The sequence below is a fragment of the Antechinus flavipes genome, chromosome 2, assembly GCF_016432865.1.
Source record: "Antechinus flavipes isolate AdamAnt ecotype Samford, QLD, Australia chromosome 2, AdamAnt_v2, whole genome shotgun sequence".
NCBI classification, from domain to species: Eukaryota; Metazoa; Chordata; class Mammalia; order Dasyuromorphia; family Dasyuridae; genus Antechinus; species Antechinus flavipes.
This window is the reverse complement of record NC_067399.1, coordinates 255,870,753-255,893,537: the sequence shown is the minus strand read 5'-3', so window position 1 is coordinate 255,893,537 and position 22,785 is coordinate 255,870,753. Positions and strand designations below refer to the sequence as shown.

Genomic DNA, 22,785 nt, shown 5'->3' with positions numbered 1-22,785 from the left:
CTAGAAACTGGAAAATGAATGGATGCCCATCAGTTGGAGAATGGCTGGGTAAATTGTGGTATATGAATGTTATGGAATATTATTGTTCTGTAAGAAATGACCAGCAGGATGAATACAGAGAGGACTGGCGAGACTTACATGAACTGATGCTAAGTGAAATGAGCAGAACCAGGAGATCATTATACACTTCGACAACGATATTATATGAGGACATATTTTGATGGAAGTGGATTTCTTTGACAAAGAGACCTGAGTTTCAATTGATAAATGACGGACAAAAGCAGCTACACCCAAAGAAAGAACACTGGGAAACGAATGTGAACTATCTGCATTTTTGTTTTTCTTCCCGGGTTATTTATACCTTCTGAATCCAATTCTCCCTATGCAACAAGAGAACTGTTCGGTTCTGCAAACATATATTGTATCTAGGATATACTGCAACATATCCAACATATAAAGGACTGCTTGCCATCTAGGGGAGGGGGTGGAGGGAGGGAGGGAAAAAAAATCAGAACAGAAACGAGTGTCAATATAAAGTAATTATTAAACAAAAATTTAAAAAAAAGAAAAAAGAAAATTAAGCACTAAAAAATAAATAAATAAATAAATAAAATATTATATGAAAATGACTTTGCATTTTAAGTCCTAGACTAAATCAAGACTAGCCTGTGCCAAAGCCTTAAGATCAGCAAGGTCCCTGGCATTAATACTCAACTATTTACTTATCCTCCTCCTCTGCCCAGGGAAGAGATAAATGCTTTGGTATAAGGGGATACGCTTTCATAGTATGGTTAACTGACAGTATCAGCTGACAGTTCCTTTTCATGGGGTGGGGCATATCTGTCCTAATTCCATCTATATTGGGCTTCTACTTACTTAGTTACTTGTCCCCATCTTTCTATCTTACTCACAGTGACAGTGATATTGGTTCTATTCCCTTCATCTATCAGCAATTTAGTAAAATTGTTAAAAAAAAAAAAAAACAGGAAAGAAGATTAGCTTGAAATAAAATAGTATTATTTCCATGCTATTATAATCCATGCTAACCCTTACTTAGTCAATGACTCAATCAACCAATTACTATTTATTAAGTGCCTGCCATGAGCCAATCAGTCATTGTGTTATTCTCTGAGAATACAGAAACAAAAGGCACAGGCCTCCAAAAATTTACATTCTATAGATGGGAATCCAACATATGCAAATACAGATATTTATAAAATATATTCAAAATAAACACAAGAATTTTTTAGGGGGGGCTGAGAATTATGAAAGCTTTAATATATATAGAAGATGGTGTTTGAGTTTAGCCTTAGAGGAAACTAAGCATTCTAAAAGGCAAGTATGAGGAAAAGGTACATTCCAGTCATGGGGGATGGTGATGGAGTTCTTAATATGAGGAACAGTAAGAAGTCCAGTTTGACTAGATCATAAAGTATATGAATGAGAGTAACATATAACAAGGCTGAAAAAGTAGATTGGAACCAAGTTGTTAAGTGTTTCAAACACCTAATAGGGGAGTTTATATTTGATCCTAAAATAGGGGGCCAATGAAATTTATCGAATAGATGCATAACAGAGTCAAACCTGTGTTTTAGGAAAATTCATTTTGGCAGCTATATGAAGGAGAGAATTGAAGTGGGGAGAGAATAATCACTTGCCTTTCTAAATGCTCACAAACTATACCTTTTAATAATAGGTTCTCAAGTTATATAGAATCATAAGCCTTAGAAGTGAGAAAGCACCTGGGTAAGCTAGGTGCTATAGTAGATAGAGCAGCAGCCTCGGAGTCAGGAGGATCTGAGTTCAAATTTAGTTTCAGGTACTTACTAAGTTGTGTGATGCTGGGCAAGTTACTCAAACTTGATTTCCTTCCCTTCCCCCATCCCTCAAAAAAAAAAAAAAGAAAAAGAAAGAAATAGAAGTAACCACTGCAATCATCAAAATTCATCCCTTTCATTTTATAAATGAGGAAACTAATATGATAAAAAGTGAATTTTTTTAATGTCAAAGAAACATTTAATTTAATTCAAACATTTAATTTTATAGTTGGAAAAATCCATTTTCCTGATTTTTTTCTGATTTTATGTAGTGAAGAATGAAAACTTAAAATCAGCTAAAAAGGTGTTAAGAAAGGTGACAGGACTGGACTGAACAGACTAGCAGGAAGAATAGGTATGTATCTTGTTCCAGAGAAAGAGGGCAAGACTTGGGTGGCAACTGTAGGAGTGAGTGAAGGTAGATTTTTTAGATTTGAACACTGACTCTCCTATCTTCTGACTCATCCCCTGGTCACTCACAAGTTTTGGTGAAGCTTCAGAGATAATTTAACATGAATCACTGAAAATGACTGTCTTTCAAGTGGCATTCTCCATGTTGGATGAGAGGAGCAACTTAAGCAGGAATGCAAAAAGTTGATTGCTTTAAGATTGTTATCCTCTGAAGCTATCCAATTTCTTTTGCTCCTGTCTACCTTAGCCTCTCATCTGTCATCTTCCCGGTTGCCTTGTTGACTGATCCCTTATTTGCCTGCTCCTTTTCTCAATCCCTTGTTCCCCTCTCCATTTCTCATCTTACTCCTTTATTGTTTAGAAGTCAAAAGTTTAGAACTTTTGAGGAAAGAGAAGAAAAACAATAATATAATAAAAACTGTACAGATAAATATGTCTATCCATGAATCCACTTATGCATAAGGCAGTGGTGTCAGGGAGTGGTGTGAGTGAGTATGGGGAATTGTTGAGTCCTGGCTCAGAGTTGGTATGTATTTCCAGAGACCTTAATGACAAGGCAATAGTTTAGTTGGGATTCTGCTATTGTCACATATCAGCAGGGGAGTGACTCATAGGGCAAGTTGCCAGTAAATTAAAAAAAAAAAAAATGGTGCAGCTTTTGTGGGAAGAGCCTGCTAGGTTTGTGGCAATCACCTACTCCTAGTTGAGATGTTCTATAAGGGTGAGACCCAGAGATCAGCTGGGCCAATTCTCCGTTGTCAAAATACTTAAAGTTCCCAGGGGAAGAAGAATGTATTCTGAGTGACACTTTCCTGAGAGAAAGGAGGATTTCAGAATCTGAATCCTGAAGCTCCTTTCAACATGGATTCAAGAAGTCTTTCCCATTTGGGTCCCAAATACCTCTATGTTAGTCTCTGGGATTTTGAAGCAAGGACAGAGGATGAATTGAGCTTTCAAGCTGGGGATCATTTTTATGTAACAGAGAAGAAGGAAGATTGGTGGAAAGCCACGAAACTTGATGCTGCTGGAAGGAGCTTGGGAGAAGGCTATGTCCCTCACAATTACTTAGCTGAAGAAGAGACAATGGAGACTGAACCGTAAGTAAGACCCATCAGAGGGCAGGAACCTGGACTCATTCATCAACTAGAATGTCACATTTATTGCTTGTGGATCCCATTCTGGGAAAAAACTTCCAGTGGAGCCCTCAGTTTCTTCTTTAGCATTAATAATAGGGTTTAGGATCATAAGATCAAAATCATAGCTACATAGTGCTTGAAAAGCCATATTACAGATGAGGAAACTGAGCATTAGGGACATCCATGGTCATATAAGAAGTAAACATCAGAGGAAGGATTTGAATTCAGGACCTCTAATTCCAGAGCTAGTGCTTTGTTTCCATAACTACCAATCCCAGAGAAATGGATTGAATTCCACTAAAAATCCTGGAGTAGCTTAAAGAAAAAGCCAGAGAAAATCTGAAAGCAGTTGTAGTGACCTTCAGGTATTTCCTTGGCACTTATTTTCAAAGCTGGTGGGTATATTCCAAGTGGAAAAGGGTTCAGGCATTCCAAAGTCTTGGTTACTTTCTGCCATCCCAAGGAATTATTTTGCAAATTGCTGCATAATACTTGGCACTCCTGTGGGTACCTCAAAGAATGAGTTTCTCCCTTTATATAGATTATGTATATATATAGATTATGATTCCTTCTTGCTTCAGTGAACAGCTTAAACAATTGAACTGGTCATAGAAATTTATCAATGCCATCAGTATAGTACCATTACTGACTTGTTTGCAGCCCAATTCTCTTTGGCATAAAAAGAAATGAGGATTAAAAAAATAAGTATGATAGTCTTTTTCACAAGAGGCAATATATAGATGGTGGAACTGGATCTAAGAGGACCTGAGTTCACATCCTATTTCTGATTATTTACTGTGTGACCATAGACAAATCACTTAATTTCTCTGAACTATAGACAAGACCCCACGTTAAAATCATCTGTTTCACAGTGCAAAGTATCTGATTCTTTTAGGACTTAATCATTATTTATAGTTTTGTACTTGAGATGGAGGAGTTGGAGCACTAGCTTTGGGAATTCCTTGTTCAGAGAAGAATGTGTGGCAGCCACTGACCCCACTTTTATTGTCATTCAGCCCTGATGGCTCAAGCTGTCCTTGGGGAAGGACAAGACAGAACCACTTGGTATTAATTTCTGAATAGGGGCAGCTTGAGACAGAAAGAAATCCTGCTTTGATTTTTCAAAATCCAGAGAAAGAAGGACATTGCAGGACTCACTTTCAGAACAACCACAAACTGGAATCTCAACCTAGTTAGTGGAGGAGGGAAATAGTGTTGCAATACCTTCCAGCTCTGTAGGGTGGAGGATAGAGGTGGGGAAGGCTGTATTGCTAAACACACACAGCTGGGCTGGTGGGTGTGTACTCCTGAATTTTCCCCTCCTACATGGCTTCTTCAGATCTTCTGAGGAGTCAGTGTACCTCTGTCAGGAACAGACTGATGAAGGATGCTGGCCCAGCTAAAGTGTCCCCAAATTAATTAGCAAATGAGAAGTTGGACAATTGAACTTGTATTGTATAATTTCACGAACTGCAACTATAGTTTGGAGATGAGACCTTAGAATAAAATAAGTTTCCTTCCTCCTTTCCCATTTTCCTCTTTTGCGCCCTCTAGTGAATATGTATAACCAAAGAACATCTGTGATCATCTGAGTTATGATTCTTTATGACTCTCTTGGCATCAATAGTTTTCTTTAACATTTAAACTGGCTGAACATTTATGAAAAAAACTCACTTTGACAGTTTGCAAACACTGCTCCTAGAGACTCAGTTGAATTCCTTCTACTCTCAGGAATAGGGGATATTAGAAGGAAGTGAGAATCTCCATGAAATTGGTCTGGAGTTAAGAGCTGAACAACTATGCAATTAGTACCATCCAAAGAGCCCAAGAAGGAAGCCCCAGCAAGTAAAAGACTGGTGGGATAAATGTACTGAGACTGCGAAACCCAGTATATTCCCCTAAGCTGGTGGCCCAAAAATCATACTTTGGCATTATTCCTGAGCCTTGAAGACTAGTGATATATCTTAAGGGGCTAGTAGCTAAGAGAGCAACACTCACATTCAGAGTATATATGTTAGTACTTTCCCAACTCTAAGTCCCAAACCCATGTGTCAGGAGCACTTTTATGACATTTTACTCCTTACTGTCCCTATCTCACTGATTCTGTGGTAAAGGTCAATTTTGGTAACTATAGTTTTTCAATCACTTCCCCTTGGAGTACAATCTACTCCAGAAGTTATGTCGTTTGGGGGTAATTATTTAATATAACTCAAGTTTTCTTTTCTTCCTAGCTTTGCTCTAATGTAGCCTTGCTGTTTCAGCTTATATGGATGATGGGAAGTGAAGGGTGTAGATAAAATCATTCTTTGTGGTATTGTTCCTGGGCCCAACTCAGGCCAAAGGTATAATTTGGTGATCAGTGGTGAACAATGATACATACTGGCTGAATTAGATTGAATTTATGTAAACTTCTTCCAATAGAGCCACTACTGCTGTCCCTTCTACCCTGTAAGCCCCCAGGATTTATCCTGGGATGTTATTTTACCATTCTATGAATATAGCTTAATGATGAAGGATCAAAAAGCCCTCACTGATAGGAACACACATAACCTTTCTGTGAACCAGAACATCTCTGGGGATTTAGTGTTAGGAGCACTCTATTTTCATTTCTCTGTTTCAGATGGTTTTTTGGTCAGATCTCTCGATCAGAAGCTCTGCATAGACTCCTTGCAGGAGAGAATGGAACTGGTACCTTCCTCATAAGGATCAGTGAGAAGACAGGAGCAGACTATGTTCTCTCAGGTAAAACTCTCTCCTTTTTCTGATAGAACAGGTCACTGGCTTGCTGACTTCCTTCTGAAAGTTTGCAGAATTTTATTTGACCCTTCCATTTGTTATTTGACTTGGGGCATTACCACTACCCCAAACTACCTCTCCTTTTACATCTTTACACCCCATCCCAAACTCATTAATGGAAATCAGGCAGGATTTTTCTTCCTCCCACTAATGGCAAAATCTAGGACAAATGTTTCCCAAGACAAAACAGGGCTTCCTTAAGCATGGTGCAGACTCAGCTAATGTGTTATGCTGGGAAGAATATAGGGCTTGGGCAACTTAAATCTTGGCTTCCTAACCATGTGACTTTAAGCAAATTGTTCCAATATTCTGAGCCTTGATTGCCCCGTCTCTGTCTTCCAGCTCTACCTAATAATCTATGAGTCTCATATTGCATATGATTTGGAGTCAGGGACCAAAGTTCAGATCCTGATTTTTAAATTTAACATATCAGTGAAGTTGGACAAGTCATCTTGTCTTCTTTGACCTTAGTTTCCCCATTTATAAAATAAGGAGGTTGCACTTAATTATGGAGGTCACTGAAATAGAACTGAAGGAAAACATAAAATCCTGCTAAGTGGAGGTACTATAAATATTTGCTACTCAATTGGGCCCTAACAATCTCCAGGCAATATTACTCCTCTCTAATTGTTTCCTTATTGCATTTAGGACAGTAATAGTCATTCCAAACCTTTTCTTTGTCTTTAAGCTTCCTTTCTATGTCTTCTCTCCTAAGAACCTCAACTCATACTTTACTGGAAAAAAAAATTGAGGCCATTTGCTGAGAGCTCCTTTTCTCTTCCTCTTGATCTCATCTTTCTAATAACACCACCCACTATCTCTTTCTTTATTCCAAGATGAGATAATAAGGGAGCTCTTCTGTTTGCCAAGGCTAACCTTATTGCATGCTTCCTTGATCTCCTTCCTTCCCATCTTATCTAGTAAATTATCCTCACCATTATCCCCATTCTCTAATCTTACATCTCTCCCTATCTTCTGGTTCTTTCTTTGTTGCCTACAAACTTTCCCAAGTCTCTCCGATCCTTTAAACCTTGACTAGATAATGCTATGTTTATTAGCTATTATCTAGATCTCTTCTATCTCAGCTAACCTCCTGGAAAGAATAATTTATAACAGGTATTTCCACTTCCTTTCCTCTCACTCCCTTCTAAGCCTTCAGTTATCTGGCACTCAATTTTATCATTCAAATGAAACTACTCTGGCTGTCAAAGTTACCAATTGCTAATCTTGACCCTCATCCTTTTTAGCCTTTCTGCTGCATTTGATACTGTTGACTACCTTCGTCTCCAGGATATTCTTTCCTGGTTTTCATCCTACCTTCTTCTTTTCTGTCTTTTTATCCTTGTCATGCCAGATAAAGGTAGGTGTCCCTCAAGGCTTTTCTCTGGATCTTGTTCTGTTTTTTTCTCTATACTTTCTCACTTATTCATCTCATTAGCTTCAATTACCATCTCTTGAGGAGATGATTTCAATGCTATATATCCTGCTCTGAGTTCTCACCTGAGTTCCAGTCTTATCTCAACTATATTAACTATGAAATACCACATAGATTTCTCAAACTTATGTCCAAAACATAACTTATTTTCTTTCCCTTAAACCTTTTCTCTCTTCTGAACTTTTCTTTTACAGTCAAGGGAGACCACCTTTCTCTCTGTCACCCAGGCTTCCATCGTCCTCATCTGGCCATCATCCTCAACTCCTCCTTTTCTCTCACAGTCACTCTTCCCATTCTATCGAAAAATCTGTTGCCAAATGTTGCATTTTCTTTCTCTACACTATTTCTCACACATGTTCCCTTTTCTCTGCTCACACAGCAACATTAGTTCAGGTCCTTGGATGGCCGCAATAGCCTTAAAATTGTTTTCTCTTCCTCAAATATCTCCCCATTCCAATACTTCTTCCATTTGACTGGCAAAGCATTTTTTTTTTAAATTCAGATCTGACCATGTCAACTCACTGATTAATAAACTCCAGTAGCTCTCTATTATCTTACCAAGTGCAAAATCATGTTTGACATGTGAAGGTCTTTACCACAAGCCTTATCCTACTTCTCCAATTTTCTTACTCTTCTCTATCACTCTACCCTCTAGCCATGTTTCCCACTTTGCTATTTCTTGATCAACACTACATCTCCAGTCTCCAAACTTTTGCAATGGCTGTTTCCCAAGCATAAAATGTTCTCCCTCCCAAATTCTCTCCTGACTCTTAGAATCCCTAACTACTTTTAAAACTTATATTGAGCACCACCTTATCCAGGAGGCTTTTCCTGGTTTTCCCAGCTGCTAATGCCACCCACTCTAGCATTACCATCTATTTATTCTCTATTTATCTCATATATTCTGGCTAGTGTTATACCTTTCTATTAGAATGCAAGATTCTTGAACACAGAGACTATTTCTGCTTTTTCTTTGTATCTCCAGCATTGAACATAGTACCCGGTACATAGGAAATATCTATTAAATGTTTGCTTGATTAATGATCACTAAGGTTCCTATCAGCTCTAAATTTGTGATCCTCTGAATCTATGCTCACTTTAAGCTTCTGGGTGTTAAAAACAAAACAAAACAAAACAAAACTGCTTAGGACCAGTTAAAAAGTGAGATCTAGGCTGTCATTTTAATCTTGGTGTCTTTCTTGATTAAATATGTTGGGTATTTCCTAATTTCTAAGAAGGGGAGCTAAAAAGCACAGTAGATAGGACATTTGCCCTGAAGTCCGGAAAGGTTATCAAATCTGGCCTTAGATATTTACTAGCTTTGTAACCATGGGAAAAATCACTTAATCTTGTTTGCCTCTGTTTCCTCATTTATAAAATGAGCTAATCACTCTAGTATCTTTGTCCTGTCTTTGATCAAAAGGGGTTACAGAGTGGACATGACTGAATAATAATAAAATTCCAAGGAAGCTTTGGCATCTCCCATGCTTAACTTACATTCAAAATAAAATTAATTCAACAGATTGTAGGAAGTTCATAGACTGTGTATAAAGGAATCTGGGAGGCCAGAGAACAGAAGGAAGAACATGCCAAGCATGAGAAAGTTGAAGTTGTGTGTGAAGTTTGTATAAAGTTGAAAAGGCAAGATGTAGAATGTTATGTGTAAGGAGAAATTAGCAGAACAGATTGAAAAGAATAGAGAGAATGGAAAGGAAAAATATAAATTAAGACTGGAAAAATAGGTAGAAGCCAGATTATCCCAAGCTGAGTATTTTGTATTTTATCAGAGAGACAATAGGAAGCTAGTGGGAGTCATTAACTTTTTTTTTTTAAGTAGGAGGTGATATAATTAGATCTCTCTTTTAAGAATAAAAATTTGGCAGCTAGGTGGGAGATGAAATCCTATCTGTGACATTGGCCCTGCTTTCCTACAGCAACCCTTTGTCTCAGCATAACAATGAAGAAGATATGAACCAAAATATATTCATAATCTGAAAATGAGGAGAGGCTAAAACCCAATTCATTTAGAACCTGAAAGAGAAGCTTGTTTCTTCACATTTTACTAGGGAACATTCTGTCTCTTTTACATTTTTGAACACAACTTGAAAGGTCTTTCTTTTAATGGCTGCAAAATATATTCTGAAAAACTTTCTGAAAAACCTTCAATGGGCACTGATTTGAATTTGAACTTGTCTGCTTGTCCTGGATTTGGGGAGCTTCCAGTTTTCAAGAATGATTGTGATGTATATGTACTTTCTTTTTCTCCCTTTCCCTTTTCTGGATTTCAAAGTTCGGGACAACCAGATTGTAAGACATTACAAGATCTGGAGGAATGCTGAGGGAAGATACCATATGAACTCCGCTGTATCCTTCCCCAGTCTTGTTGGTCTAGTGCAGTATCACAAAAGTAAGACACTGTCCCACGGCCTGAGGCTCACCACACCCTGCTGGAAGGTAAATTGAGGTCTGGATTAGGATTCTGTTCCAACTCTTGTCTGGGAAGACCATCTTCCTCTGCCAGGCTATGAGAACCCAGAATGGGCTTTTTTCAGGGACTTTGAGAATTTTAGTGGGAAACCCTTTGCCTCTAAGTTTAGCCATTGTATCACAGACCCTCAATCAGTCCAGCTGGATTCACAGACCTTTCCTGAGATGTCCTTTTCATCACTGTCCCCTCCCCACTCCCACCTGGTTCTTAATTGTTTTATGTCTTGTGTTGATGATTTTTTTTGTTGTTGTTGTTTGGTTTGTATTGTAAGTTCCACTTACTGTAATCATGCAAGATCTTTTCTCAATAAAATTTGTCAACTGCAGAGAAAATCTAGAATCAGCTGGTCTTTTAGGATCTCGAAAGGGGAGGTGGGAATTGTATTGGAAGGGACATGGGGATCTTCATGGCACAAGACTGTTTTGGAGCAAGGGAAGAATCGGGACAGGTGCAGTTGGTGGACTCCCAGAACCTTAGTCATCATCACTCACTTAATCTGGGGACCATTGAAAGACCACCTTTCCTCTCTCATTTTAGGATTCTGGTGGTCTCACTAGGGCCTAATATTGAAGGAGCATGAGGTAGGTAGAAGAATCAACATATTGATTTATTTAGAATTTGATTCTTAAAATCAGCAAGAATTTCCCTTTGTACACAAATGAGGCATCTTCTGAGCTTCTTTTCAGTACTGGAGGTGAGTAATGAAGAGCTAGGCCTTTCTGCTCCTGAGAACTTAGCACAGTATCTGGCACTTACTTATAAAATTTTGAGGTTTTATAGAAATGCTAGTTATCATTATCTCATCATCATTATCATCATCATCATCATCATCATCATTATCATCATTATTCCATTACTAGAAATAGACTCTTCAGAGATCATCTGGAGAGAAAGGCCCATTTCTACCAAGAATAATTAAGTTACTCAAAACTGGAGGTAGGATAGAGTTCTCTAGTGAAATCTTGTTCTTTCATTTAGCTAGAGGGCATTTTAATTTAGAAATTTATGTAAGTAAACATCAATTCTATGCAACAAACATTTTTAAATGTCCATGAAGTACAGAATAGTTTGCCTGGCACTGGTGATACAATGACAAAAGCAAGACTATCCTTGCCCTCAAAGAGCTTACCTTCTGTCGCAGTGAGGGTGGATAGTTTCTACCATATATAATTGTTGTTGAGACATTTTTTGGTCTTGTACAACTCTTTGTGACCCCTTGTGGAGTTTTCTTAACAGAGATACTAGAGTGGTTTGCTTTTCCTTCTCCAGCTCATTTTACAGATGAGGAAACTGAGGCAAATAGGGTTAAACAACTTGCCTTTGGTCACACAGCTAGTAAGGGTCTGAGGGCAGATTTGAACTCAGGAAGATGAATCTTCCTGACACCAGACCCACCAGTCCATCCACTGTGCCATCTAGCTGTCCACAACATGTAGACAGATAAGTAAATGCAAAGTAATTCTAAAGGCCAATGGGGGTGAAGAATATTAATAGCTATGACAATGAAGAGAATCGGGAAGGGTCTTGAGTAAGAGGTTACACATAACCTATATTTTGAAGGAAGCTAGGGCTCCTAAAAGGCAAAGGGGAGTATTCCAGATATGGGATACTACTTAGAAAAAGGCAGAGAGGCCAGAGAAGGAATGTCATGTGTAAATCATTAGACTAGTATGAATAGAAAGGAGGGAGTACAAAAGGGGAGTAATATGAAGTAAAACTGGAAAGATTGGTGAAAGTCAGGTAGTAAACAACTTTAAATGCAAAGCTAAGAATTTCATATTTTATCTTACAGCAATAGGGAGTCAGTGAATATTTATGAGTAAAGGTGGGACTTGGAATAATCACTTTGTCAACAGCTTGAATGATGGAATTGAATAGGGAAAGAATGGATATAGTGAAACCAATTAGGAAAGAACTGCAATAAATGATCAACATCAGATGTGATAAAGCTTTGAAAGGGAATGGTGGCTATGTGAGTGGAGAGAAGGGAACAGTTGGAAGACTGATACACTGATAGATTTAGAATTGTATGGGATAAATTATTGAGAGAATTTCTTAAGATTTCATTGACTTGCTCAGGGTCATGTGACTCATCTATATGGGATATGAACAGAAGTGTTTCTGACTTCAAGTCCAGCACTATACTACATCTCTAAAGACACTGTGCAGGTACAATTGACAAGACGTGGGATCAATTGAATATGTGAAGTGAGGGAGAGGGGAAGGTTAGGGATAATGCTAAGAAGGTTGCTGGAAATTTGCTCGTTCCCTCATTAGAAACAGAAAGATTTAGAGGAAAAAAGGGTTCATTAGAAATAGAAGTTCTTATTTGGCCACCTTGAATTTGAATTGTCAACAGAATATTCAAGTAGAGTTACCTAGCAAATAATTGGTATTTCAGGACTAGAGTTCAGGAAAGACTCTTTATATTGATTTGGGAATCACTGACATTGAGAAAACAACCCACAGGCTCCACTCACTAAGGGATAAACCCCAGAGAGAATAAAAACAGAAATTATTAGGTATCTATGATGTGAGGTCCTCTATAGATTTGGCTTGCTTGCTTGCCAATAGGATGATACACTTCTGGGAAGTTGTGATAGTGTAGATGTTCAGGACCTATTCCAAGTCAGACTAGACTGTCATGGAAAATTTAGGCCACATGATAATTGGGTAATCCCCAAATCAAAAGTACTGCCAAGATGAAAAAACTAATGGTGGCCCTGAGAATTGATTTGAAAGCTGCCTCCTCTTATCACCTTGAATATAGATGAACATAAGGGACGGCTCAGCAAAACTTTATTGAATGGACTTATTCCATTCAACATCAGAAATTGTTGAATTAGAATTTGTGGATCTGGGTTCCAGGCCTGACTCTACTATTTGCTGCCTGTGTAACTTTGAGCAAGTCATTTGTCTGTTCTGGCATTTGATTTTTTTCATCTATAAAATGAGGTTATGAAGTGTCCTAGATAATCCCTAAGGGATTTTCCAGTTTAACATTATGATTCCTTGGTTTCAGAGGAGTCCTGCTCAGCCAGCTTTAGAGTAAGTTCTTAATAATGCTCTCCTCCCTTGGGTGTAACCAGTAACCAGCCTCCAACTTGTTCCTGTGTTTCTATAGCATGAGCCAAAACCATTGCCTCATTGGGATGACTGGGAAAGACCCAAGGAAGAGTTTATCCTGACCAGGAAGCTGGGCTCAGGATACTTCGGGGAAGTCTTTGAAGGATACTGGAAAGAGAAAGTCAAAGTGGCCATTAAGGTCATTGCCAAGGGTAAGTATCATTCTTCTTAGCTGGTGGTCACAATTTAGCCTTGGTTTCTATTTGACCTATAATGGTATATGGACAGAATTTTCTAGGCATGGCATTCCTTTCCATACTAGTTTTCTCATTGTTCTTCCTACTTCTTTCTCCAAATCAGAGAACTTTCAGGGAACCCTTAAGAAAAAGACCTCTGTTTGTATCCTTGACCTTATCTTTTTTAGGAGTTCATCCTTTTGATCATTTTGCTTTCATCTTCAATCTCTCTTTTTATCTATTGACTCCTTTCTCCCTCAGAGGCAACTAAATGGCCCAGAGTCTAGTGCTGTGGGACTACAATCAGGATGCCCTGAATTTGGATCTGATCATAGATATTTATTATCTGTTTAGCTCTGGACAAGTCATTAAACCTCTGTCTACCCCAGTTTCCTCAACTGTAAAATGGGGATAATAAAAGCACTTATTTCCCTGGATTGTTGTGAGGATCAAATGAGATAATATTTATACTAAACATTGCTGAGTTGATGCTTTCTTTTCTTTTTCTTCCTTAAAAATTCTTAAATTGACATTATCATCCTCTTAAACTATCATCCCATAATTTTATTCCTTTCAATAGCCAAATTCCCAGAAAAGTCATCTTCACTTCCTTTTTTTCTTCTCTATAATTCATTGTAATCTAGCTTCAGACCCAAACCACTGAATGAAACTTCTCCTTCAAGGTTACTAGCAATCTTTTTTTTAATATTTTATTTTATTTAATAATAACTTTATATTGACAGAATCCATGCCAGGGTAATTTTTTTACAACATTATCCCTTGCACTCATTTCTGTTCCGATTTTCCCCCTCCCTCCCTCCACCCCCTCCCCTAGATGGCAAGCAGTCCTATATATGTTAGATATGTTGCAGTATATCCTAGATACAATATATGTTTGCAGAACCGAACAGTTCTCTTGTTGCACAGAGAGAATTGGATTCAGAAGGTAAAAATAACCCGGGAAGAAAAACAAAAATGCAAATAGTTGACAGTCGTTTCCCAGTGTTCTTTCTTTGGGTGTAGCTGCTTCTGTCCATCATTTATCAACTGAAACTGAGTTAGGTCTCTTTGTCAAAGAAATCCACTTCCATCAGAATACATCCTCATACAATATTGTTGTTGAAGTGTATAATGATCTCCTGGTTCTGCTCGTTTCACTTAGCATTAGTTCATGTAAGTCTCGCCAGTCCTCTCTGTATTCATCCTGCTGGTCATTTCTTACAGAACAATAATATTCCACAACATTCATATACCACAATTTACCCAGCCATTCTCCAATTGATGGGCATCCATTCATTTTCCAGCTTCTAGCCACTACAAACAGGGCTGCTACAAACATTTTGGCACATATAGGTCCCTTTTCCTTCTTTAGTATTTCTTTGGGATATAAGCCCAATAGAAACACTGCTGGATCAAAGGGTATGCACAATTTGATAACTTTTTGGGCATAATTCCAGATTGCTCTCCAGAATGGTTGGATTCGTTCACAATTCCACTAACAATGCATCAGTGTCCCAGTTTTCCCGCATCCCCTCCAACATTCATCATTATTTTTTCCTGTCATCTTAGCCAATCTGACAGGTATGTAGTGGTCTCAGAGTTGTCCTCCTTCACTTAACCCTCCCTTTCCCCAGGCAGCAAGCAATCTGATATAAGTTAAATATGTGCAATTCTTTTAAATACATTTCCACATTTGTCATGCTGTATAAGAAAAATCATATAAAAAAGGAAAAAAAACTATGAGAAAGAAAAAAAAACCCACAAGCAAACAAACAACAACAGAAAATAGTGATTCCTTTCTTTGATGGAACTCAATGTAATATCCCCCTTGATTCAGGACTGCTTCTAAGAGGTTCACCCAGAAGGAATCTCTCCCACTTTCCCTGTATAATGTATTTATTCAGGAAATTTAAATACATTTACATCATGATTGTCTTTCTATTTCTGCAGATGACCTGATGCATCAGAACACCTTCTACTCAGAGATTGAAGCCATGAAGAAGCTGCGCCACAAACACATTCTCTCTCTGTATGCTATCTCTTCCATTGGGGATCCTGTCTATATCATTACTGAATTGATGCCCAAAGGAAACCTTCTGGAGCTCCTTAGAGGTAAGAACAGGGGGAGATAGTCAAGGGACCAAGGTTTAGCCTATAAAACACTAGAGTTGGGAAATTAGGAACTGATACAATACACAAAGGTAGCCTATGGGAATGACCTTCTCACTTGACTCAGGAGTCATGTCTTTTTGTCTCTAGTGTTTCCCCATTCACTGTTTCCGTAACTGTATGTACTCTAACTAATTTGAGCTAAAGAGGCAGGGAATGTGGGGAATGGAAAAGATCTCAGATTGTGAACTCAGACTTGGGTTTAAGTCCTGACTCTGCCATTGGGCCCAAGCAAGTCAATCCCCTGTTCTGGGACTCAGTTTCTTCATCTATTGCAATTAGAAAATGTGAATTGAATAATTTTAATCTGATATTCTTTGATCTTGATTCTTCTATATACTACATGTGTGACTTTGAACAAATCCCTTTACTCTTCAGGTTTCAATTTTATCTGTAATAAATAAATAAATAAACAAACAAACAAATAAATAAATGTTAACTTCCAAATTTTATTATCCTAAGATCCCATGTTCTTATGATTCCATGAAGAGAAAGGTAGCAAAGTAAGTGTTCTCTTCATAGACATTCTTTAATACATAACAAATTGTAAGAGAATGTAAGTTTTGAACTCACCAGAATTTTAAAATTATCTCTTTTAATACCTCTTCACTGGTATGGATGATAAATAATTTATTCCATCCTTCTCCTCTATTGTATTGTGGCCCATTCTTATTATCAACATTTTTCTTTTTTGATTGACCTGGTTGAACAACTATGATAAAGAGCAATAGAGAGAGACCTTATTCTTTGCCTCTCACAGACCCTGAAGGGGCAAAACTGCCCACCACAGAGCTTGTGGACATAGCATCTCAAATATCAGAGGGCATGTGCTACCTTGAATCACAGAACTATATTCACCGAGACCTGGCTGCCAGAAACATCCTTGTGGGGGAAAATAACATCTGCAAAGTGGGAGACTTTGGGCTGGCTCGACTTATCAAGGTAAAAATTTCAGATTCCAAAATCTTCATCTTAAACTTCTTTTCATAGCTAATATACATGAAAATCTTACTTCAGAGAACTCTTCTCTATTGCTAATTTGGCTATACTCAGGGTCAAATTGTGTTCTTCATGTCCACAGTGTTGTTCATTATAACATGAATGTTACTTCTCTCTCTGGACACTAGTAGTATAAGACAGCAAGCTGATTCAGGAGTAAAAGGGCTAAGATTCAGTTCTTTTGTTTTTTGTCTGGGAAAGTGACTCTAGTTCTTGGAGACAATGTAGTGATGGAAAGCATGCTTTATTTCAAGTCATATTGTGGTTCAAATCTCAGCCCTAACACTTTGCTACCTGTGTGACCTAGAGCAAGTCACATATGAGTCCCAACTTCCTCATTTATAAAATGAGGGTGTTAGATTAGCTGACTTCTAAGATCTCTTTTTGCTCTAAATTTATGATCTTATGGTTTCCAACTGATTGGTAGCTGTCCTTAGTGCTGGCCAACTGTGTCTGGGAGCCTGGCTATTGTCACAGGAGATGAAGCAAATAATCTTTTTCTCTTCCTCTCTTCCCTATAAACACTCTGTGCTTCAACCAAACTGAACTACCTCATTGTCTCCCTAATATGACATAGACTTTCCTACTTCCAAGATCTGGCTTACATTTTTTACTCCAAATGGAGTATCCTTCTTCCTACATTTAGCTTATTCAGGATACTTATTGTTGTTCAGTTGTTTCAGTCATGTCCAACTCTTTGTGAAGACATTGGGGATTTTCTTACTGGAGTCGTTTGCCATTTCCTTTTCCAGTTCATTTTATAGATGAGGAAACTGAGGCAAACAGTGACTTGCCCAGGATCATAGAACTGGTGTCTAAGGCTTAATTTGAACTCCTAAAGTTGAGTTTTCCTGACTCCAGGCCTGACACTCTCTACTATGCCACTCAAATGCTCATTAAAATTCTACCCAACCTTAAAAGACTGGTTCAGATTTTTCCACTTCTGTAAAGTTTTTCTTGACTTTTCTAGCACAGAGTGATTTTTCCTTCCACTGACTTCTTACAGTATTTATTATCTGTTCCAGGCTTCTGCCACATATAATTGACTGCCTAGTTAACTCAGTGACTTCTACATTTTGTCTGCTCAGCTATATAGTACACTTCTCAAGGGCAAGAATATGCTTCTTTAAATCTGCACACTTAGTGCAATGCATTTTCAATGAACTGATTCAATTTCATAAGCTTTTATGAAGCACTTACTCTGTATTGTTCACTGTTCCAGAGAAGATCATTCCTGTCCTCATGGAATTTCAGGTTAGTAGAGGAGTATGACAAACAGGGAAATTGTCCTACTATAAAGTAGCACAAGCTAAGTATATTAGAGCACTAGGAATAAAGTACTATGTGAAATCAGAGAGGAAATGCCATTCCTAACTGTTATGGAAGGCTTCATTAAATTGGTGGTTTTCGAGTTAGTCTTTACAAGATGGGTAGGAATTTACCTAGGCAAAATATAAATTCTGACTTATGAACATGAACTTGGATAGACTTCAAGAGGTAATGGGGGATAGAAGGGTCTGCTGTGGATATGGTTCAAGGGGTTACAAAGAGTTGGATATAACTCAATGACTAAACAATAACAAAAGAATTTACTAGGCTGCTGCTAGGGTCAAAGGGTTGATAGAGAAAATATTTAGATATGGGAAACAAAGAGTTGGAGAAGAGAAAACACAGTCATAAACAGAAGGTAGTAAAAAGTCCAGTTTAGCTGGAGCATAATATTCCTGGAAAGAAGTAATATGAGATAAACCTGGAAAAGTGATGTGGCAGCACCTTTGATGATTATAAAATACTTTGAATGCAGGGAAAAGGTGTCTGAGTTTTACCCTTCATAGGTAATAAAGAGCCATGGAAAATATCTGAAGGAAAAAGTGATACAACCAGATATGTATGTAGGGAAACTGGCTGACCCTATATAAGTATCAGCATAAGACCCTCACAATGTCTGGAAAGCCCTGAAAATCCTCTTTTCCACTAAGGGATGCTAGAATCAGCATTGCCTTACTATTGGTAATATTTCTAAGTTTCTGAAGAGTTTCACAAAGGTTGTGTCATTTGATTGCCACGTGATCCTTGATAAGGAGGTAGACTGAGCATTATTAAATCTAAATTTTATAGATGAGGAAATTGAAAGGCTGAGGAATTGGGAGGATGAGACGTCCTCTAGTCTCTTCCTGCCACATGGTGGAAGGGAGTTCTACACTTTATCCAATTATTCCTTCATCAAATACTTAAGTATTTACTATTTGCAGAGCACTGAGGATATAAACATAGTTAGAACAAAGGTCTTGTTCTTAAGGAGCATATGCCCTCATAATTTGTAAATTTCTGTTATTCTAGTCCCCAATTCTATTACATATCCTGCTTCCCCTCTCTATTTTCCAAACTTTGGTAGTTTTAATGCTGAGAGATTTCTGGCTTTTCATAAATATCAGAACGAATGGGTCCTATAAACAGTAGAAAAAGAAACCAGTCCTCCAGTCTTTATGATTTAAAATAGTTCTAAACAATTGGAAAATGGGGGATATATGGGCCCAGGACCTGTGCTCTATCTCTACTGTGCCATCTAGCTGCCCTGCAAATAACATTCTTTAGGAGAAATTCCATTTCAATTTCTGTGAACAGTTGAATAGCTTTTATGATATTGAAATTCATATAGGGTTTCTGAGAGTTTGACACCTGCTGAGACCTGGGCTAGCTAGGTAGTACAGCAAATAAGGTATCTGGAGTCAGAAAGACCTGAATTCAAATTTGACCTCAAACATTTACTGTGTGACTTTGTGCAAGTCATTTAATTTCTATTTTCCTCAGTTTCCTCATCTGCAAAATAGGCATAATAGTAGCACCTATCTCCCAGAGTTGTTGTGAATATCAAATGAGATAATTTTAATAAAGTGCTTAAGACAGTGTCTGACTCACAATAGGTGCTATATTAATGCCAGTTATTACCCTCCCTAGCTCACAAAACTTTTGTTTACAGGATGATGTTTATCTTTCCTATGCACATAACATCCCCTACAAATGGACAGCGCCAGAAGCCCTCTCCTATGGATATTATTCAATCAAATCTGATGTCTGGTCCTTTGGAATTCTTCTCTATGAAATTTTCAGTGGTGGACAGATACCTTATCCAGGTATAGCATTCTATGAACTTTCAACAGGTGAATGGTGATAAGAGAAGTAGTCCCACATTACAAGAGTCCCATGAGTGCTTACTTCAGGGAATCTATAACCTCTGACAAGAGGTCCAAGAAAATAAGGGGAGGGTACTTTTTGAACTCTCAAGGGTGCAGCTCTTGTGAAATAGTCATTTCTTCCTAGTCCTTGGTGTACGTTCTGCCAAATATTTTAGGTAGCTTAAAGCACAGTCTAATTTGCACCTAGTTTCCTTGCCCTGCTTTCTGCCAACAAACTTAGCCATTTGTATAAAGCCATTGTATAAAGACCAATTTGGGAACATTAGTTCAGGGACCGGGGCTCTGTCTGCTTTAATATGTTGGCTTTAGGCACTTTCAGAATGAAACTAATGACTTTGTTGGGGGCTATTGGTAGCAAATGCTGCCTTCCTACCCCTTAGATCAACTTTCTACAAATTAATAGCAGGCAAAAATGAGTTCTGGACTCTGAGACCCCTAAGGTTATAAACCAAAGGCAAATGAAAGGGTTTTTTTGGGGGGGTTTTGTTTTGTTTTTTGCCTTAGAATGCAAAGGTCTGGTAGACTCTGTGCCCAGTTATCTCAGATTCCAGAGGAAGAATGGAGTCCAATGAATAATATTATTTTCCTGGTCTTTCTTAGCTATGAAGATATAAGATCTCGTTTTCCATTTTTCCTCAAAGTCTAAGGATGATCAAAACACTATTTGAGCCTTATCCTCTCTAGTGAGAATGTCAATCTTAAACCCTCCTAGAGAGGTTAAGAATTGGTATGGAGTAATGGAGTGATTGACACAGTATTGGGGAAAACCTGGGTTCATATCCCACAGTGGGATCTGATCCATGGGGAATTTTTTAACCTCCTTAGACTTAATAAAACAGAAACAATATCATCTGACTTTTATAAAATGTTACAAAAATGCAGGTAATTTATATTAGATTATTTGCTGTCTAGGGGAAGGGGTTGTGAGGAAGAGACAGAAAAATGGAACACAAGGTTTTGCAAGGGTAAATGTTGAAAACTATCTTTACATGTATTTTGAAAATAAAAAGCTATTATTATTAAGTTTTTTTTTTAATGCAGGTAATTATTATTCATTAGACCCAGAAATTCTTTAGTTTCTGCATTTAGGCCCTTATCCATTTGCTTTCCTTTTCTTCTTTAGGAATGTCCAATAATGAAACTCACATGAAAGTCTTGGGTGGCTTTCGGATGCTCCGCCCCACAAAGTGCCCACTTTCCATCTATGACCTCATGTATAAATGCTGGAATCTGACTCCTGGAGAAAGACCATGCTTCAAAAGCCTCAAAGAAAAACTCATTAGCTTCACTAATTATGAAAACCCACTCTGAGCCAAGAACCCACCTGAAAAGCACGTTTCCTTATTTACCACCAAACTCCTCTCCCTGGTACTCTGTGACAGCAAGTTCAAAGGTTTGTTCCCCAAGAATAATGAACCTTAGGCATGTAGAAGTGCCATGGGGACTGTTTCTGAAGGCAACGTGACCCACTTAAAAGAATGTTGCTAGACCTTGAGGCAGAAGATCTGAATTTGAATCTGGGCTCCAACACTCACTAGTTGCACAGACTTCCAAGAACTATTCTGTTTCTCTGGGTCTCAGTTTTTTCTCTGTAAAATGGGAATAATGCTCATGCTACCTCTCTCATAGAGCTATTGTGAAGAAATCATCTTTTAAACCTTAAAGCTCTGTGAAAATGTTAGCTGCTGTGTTTGCTGCTGCTCCTTGCTCCAGTACAAAACAGAAGATCACTTGAAGTGTACAAATGCACTGGGGTCAGAGCATAGCTGACCATCAAACATGCCAGAAGGCAAAAATAGTTGATTTGTTTCTATTTCATTTACTAAAACTTTGCTGTTAAAAAATAAGTAAATTTCATTTACAATGAAACATTAAGAGTTCCTGGACTCTTCTCCAGGTAGGCTCTTAAGCTCCAGGGGAGACTTCTGAGAACTTCAGAAAATGGAAGTTCAAGTTTTCTGAGGTTTTCAGTGCCTCTGGTTAAAACTTATTTAGAAGCCATGCAGTGCAGTGAAAATTGTTTGATTAGTGCTAAAGGGGCTCTCATCTTGAGCAAGTCACCTATTCTTTCCAGACTTCAATTTCCTCACTTGTCAAAGAAGGGTTTGATGTGATGACTAAGTCCTTTCTTGCTAAGTTGTAATTGTGCCATACCACATCACTCACTCATATGTGGAAGGGAAAAACTGATCCTCGGGAGGCAATCTTAGGATAAAATAATAAAGCTGTGCAATGAGGAGAGGAGAAGGGGTCTTAATTCTATATCACAAGGACTTAAAAAAAAGAAAAACTATCATCTAAAATTACAATTTAGGCTGTGTCCAATTCAGGCTTTGGCAGAGCTAGAGTCTGGTCTAAAAGCTGATATTTAATGAAAACTCCCAGCAACCTTCCTATCAAGTCCTGTTTCCAGCCCTGGCTCTCACTTCCAAAAAACTTGGTTGTCTGTTGATATGCCAGAGAACTATTTGGGAAGATAATTTTTCTTCTTTGTCATGTGATTTGTAAACATTGTAGTTCACAAGTTAATAATCTCCTGCCTCTCCATTTTCCTATGTGTGTGTGTGTGTGTGTCTGTGTGTAGAATAAAACTGTTGGAAGAAGGAATGAGGAAAAGTAACCTGAATTTGGAGAACAAGAATCTGAATTCAAGTCCTCTGTCATTTATTACATTGTTCAAGTCATATGATTTCTTAGGGCCTCAGTTTCCTCATCTACAAAATGAGCTGACCTCTAAGTTAGGGCTTAAACTTTTTCCACTCTCAGTCCCTTTTCACCAGAGAAATTTTTATGTGACTCCAGATATATAGCTATATGAAATAGGCATATAAATCAAACATTTAATAATAATCACAACTTTTTTGACCTCCCCACATTGTTACAAGACCCCATATGGGATTGTAAACCACAATTTAAGTTTTTGAAGGTCCTTTGAAACCTATTAAAGATAACAAGAGGAAGCTCTCTGGGACCTGATGTTTCTTTGCGATTAGGAATAGACTAAGTAGGCCCTGAACCATATAGGCCATTACCAG

At 38.0% G+C, this 22,785-nt stretch overlaps 1 protein-coding gene across 1 annotated transcript; it reads left to right on the top strand.

Annotated features, from left to right (window-relative positions):
* The first annotated feature begins 2,991 nt into the window (after nucleotides 1–2,991).
* PTK6 (protein tyrosine kinase 6) lies at nucleotides 2,992–22,387 on the top strand. Its single transcript, XM_051976763.1, has 8 exons — nucleotides 2,992–3,325; nucleotides 5,985–6,106; nucleotides 9,886–10,049; nucleotides 13,208–13,361; nucleotides 15,336–15,497; nucleotides 16,315–16,496; nucleotides 19,534–19,687; nucleotides 20,874–22,387. The coding sequence occupies exons 1-8, from the start codon at nucleotides 3,090–3,092 to the stop codon at nucleotides 21,059–21,061; spliced, it is 1,362 nt and encodes a 453-aa protein (XP_051832723.1). The 5' UTR covers nucleotides 2,992–3,089; the 3' UTR covers nucleotides 21,062–22,387.
* The last annotated feature ends 398 nt before the right edge of the window (nucleotides 22,388–22,785 follow it).

Coding starts and splice junctions, on each gene's coding strand:
- PTK6 (XM_051976763.1), top strand. CDS start 3,090: ATGGATTCAAGAAGTCTTTCCCATTTGGGTCCCAAATACCTCTATGTT. Junction 13,362..15,335: donor CATTAAGGTCATTGCCAAGG/GTAAGTATCATT, acceptor CTATTTCTGCAG/ATGACCTGATGCATCAGAAC. Junction 15,498..16,314: donor CCTTCTGGAGCTCCTTAGAG/GTAAGAACAGGG, acceptor TGCCTCTCACAG/ACCCTGAAGGGGCAAAACTG.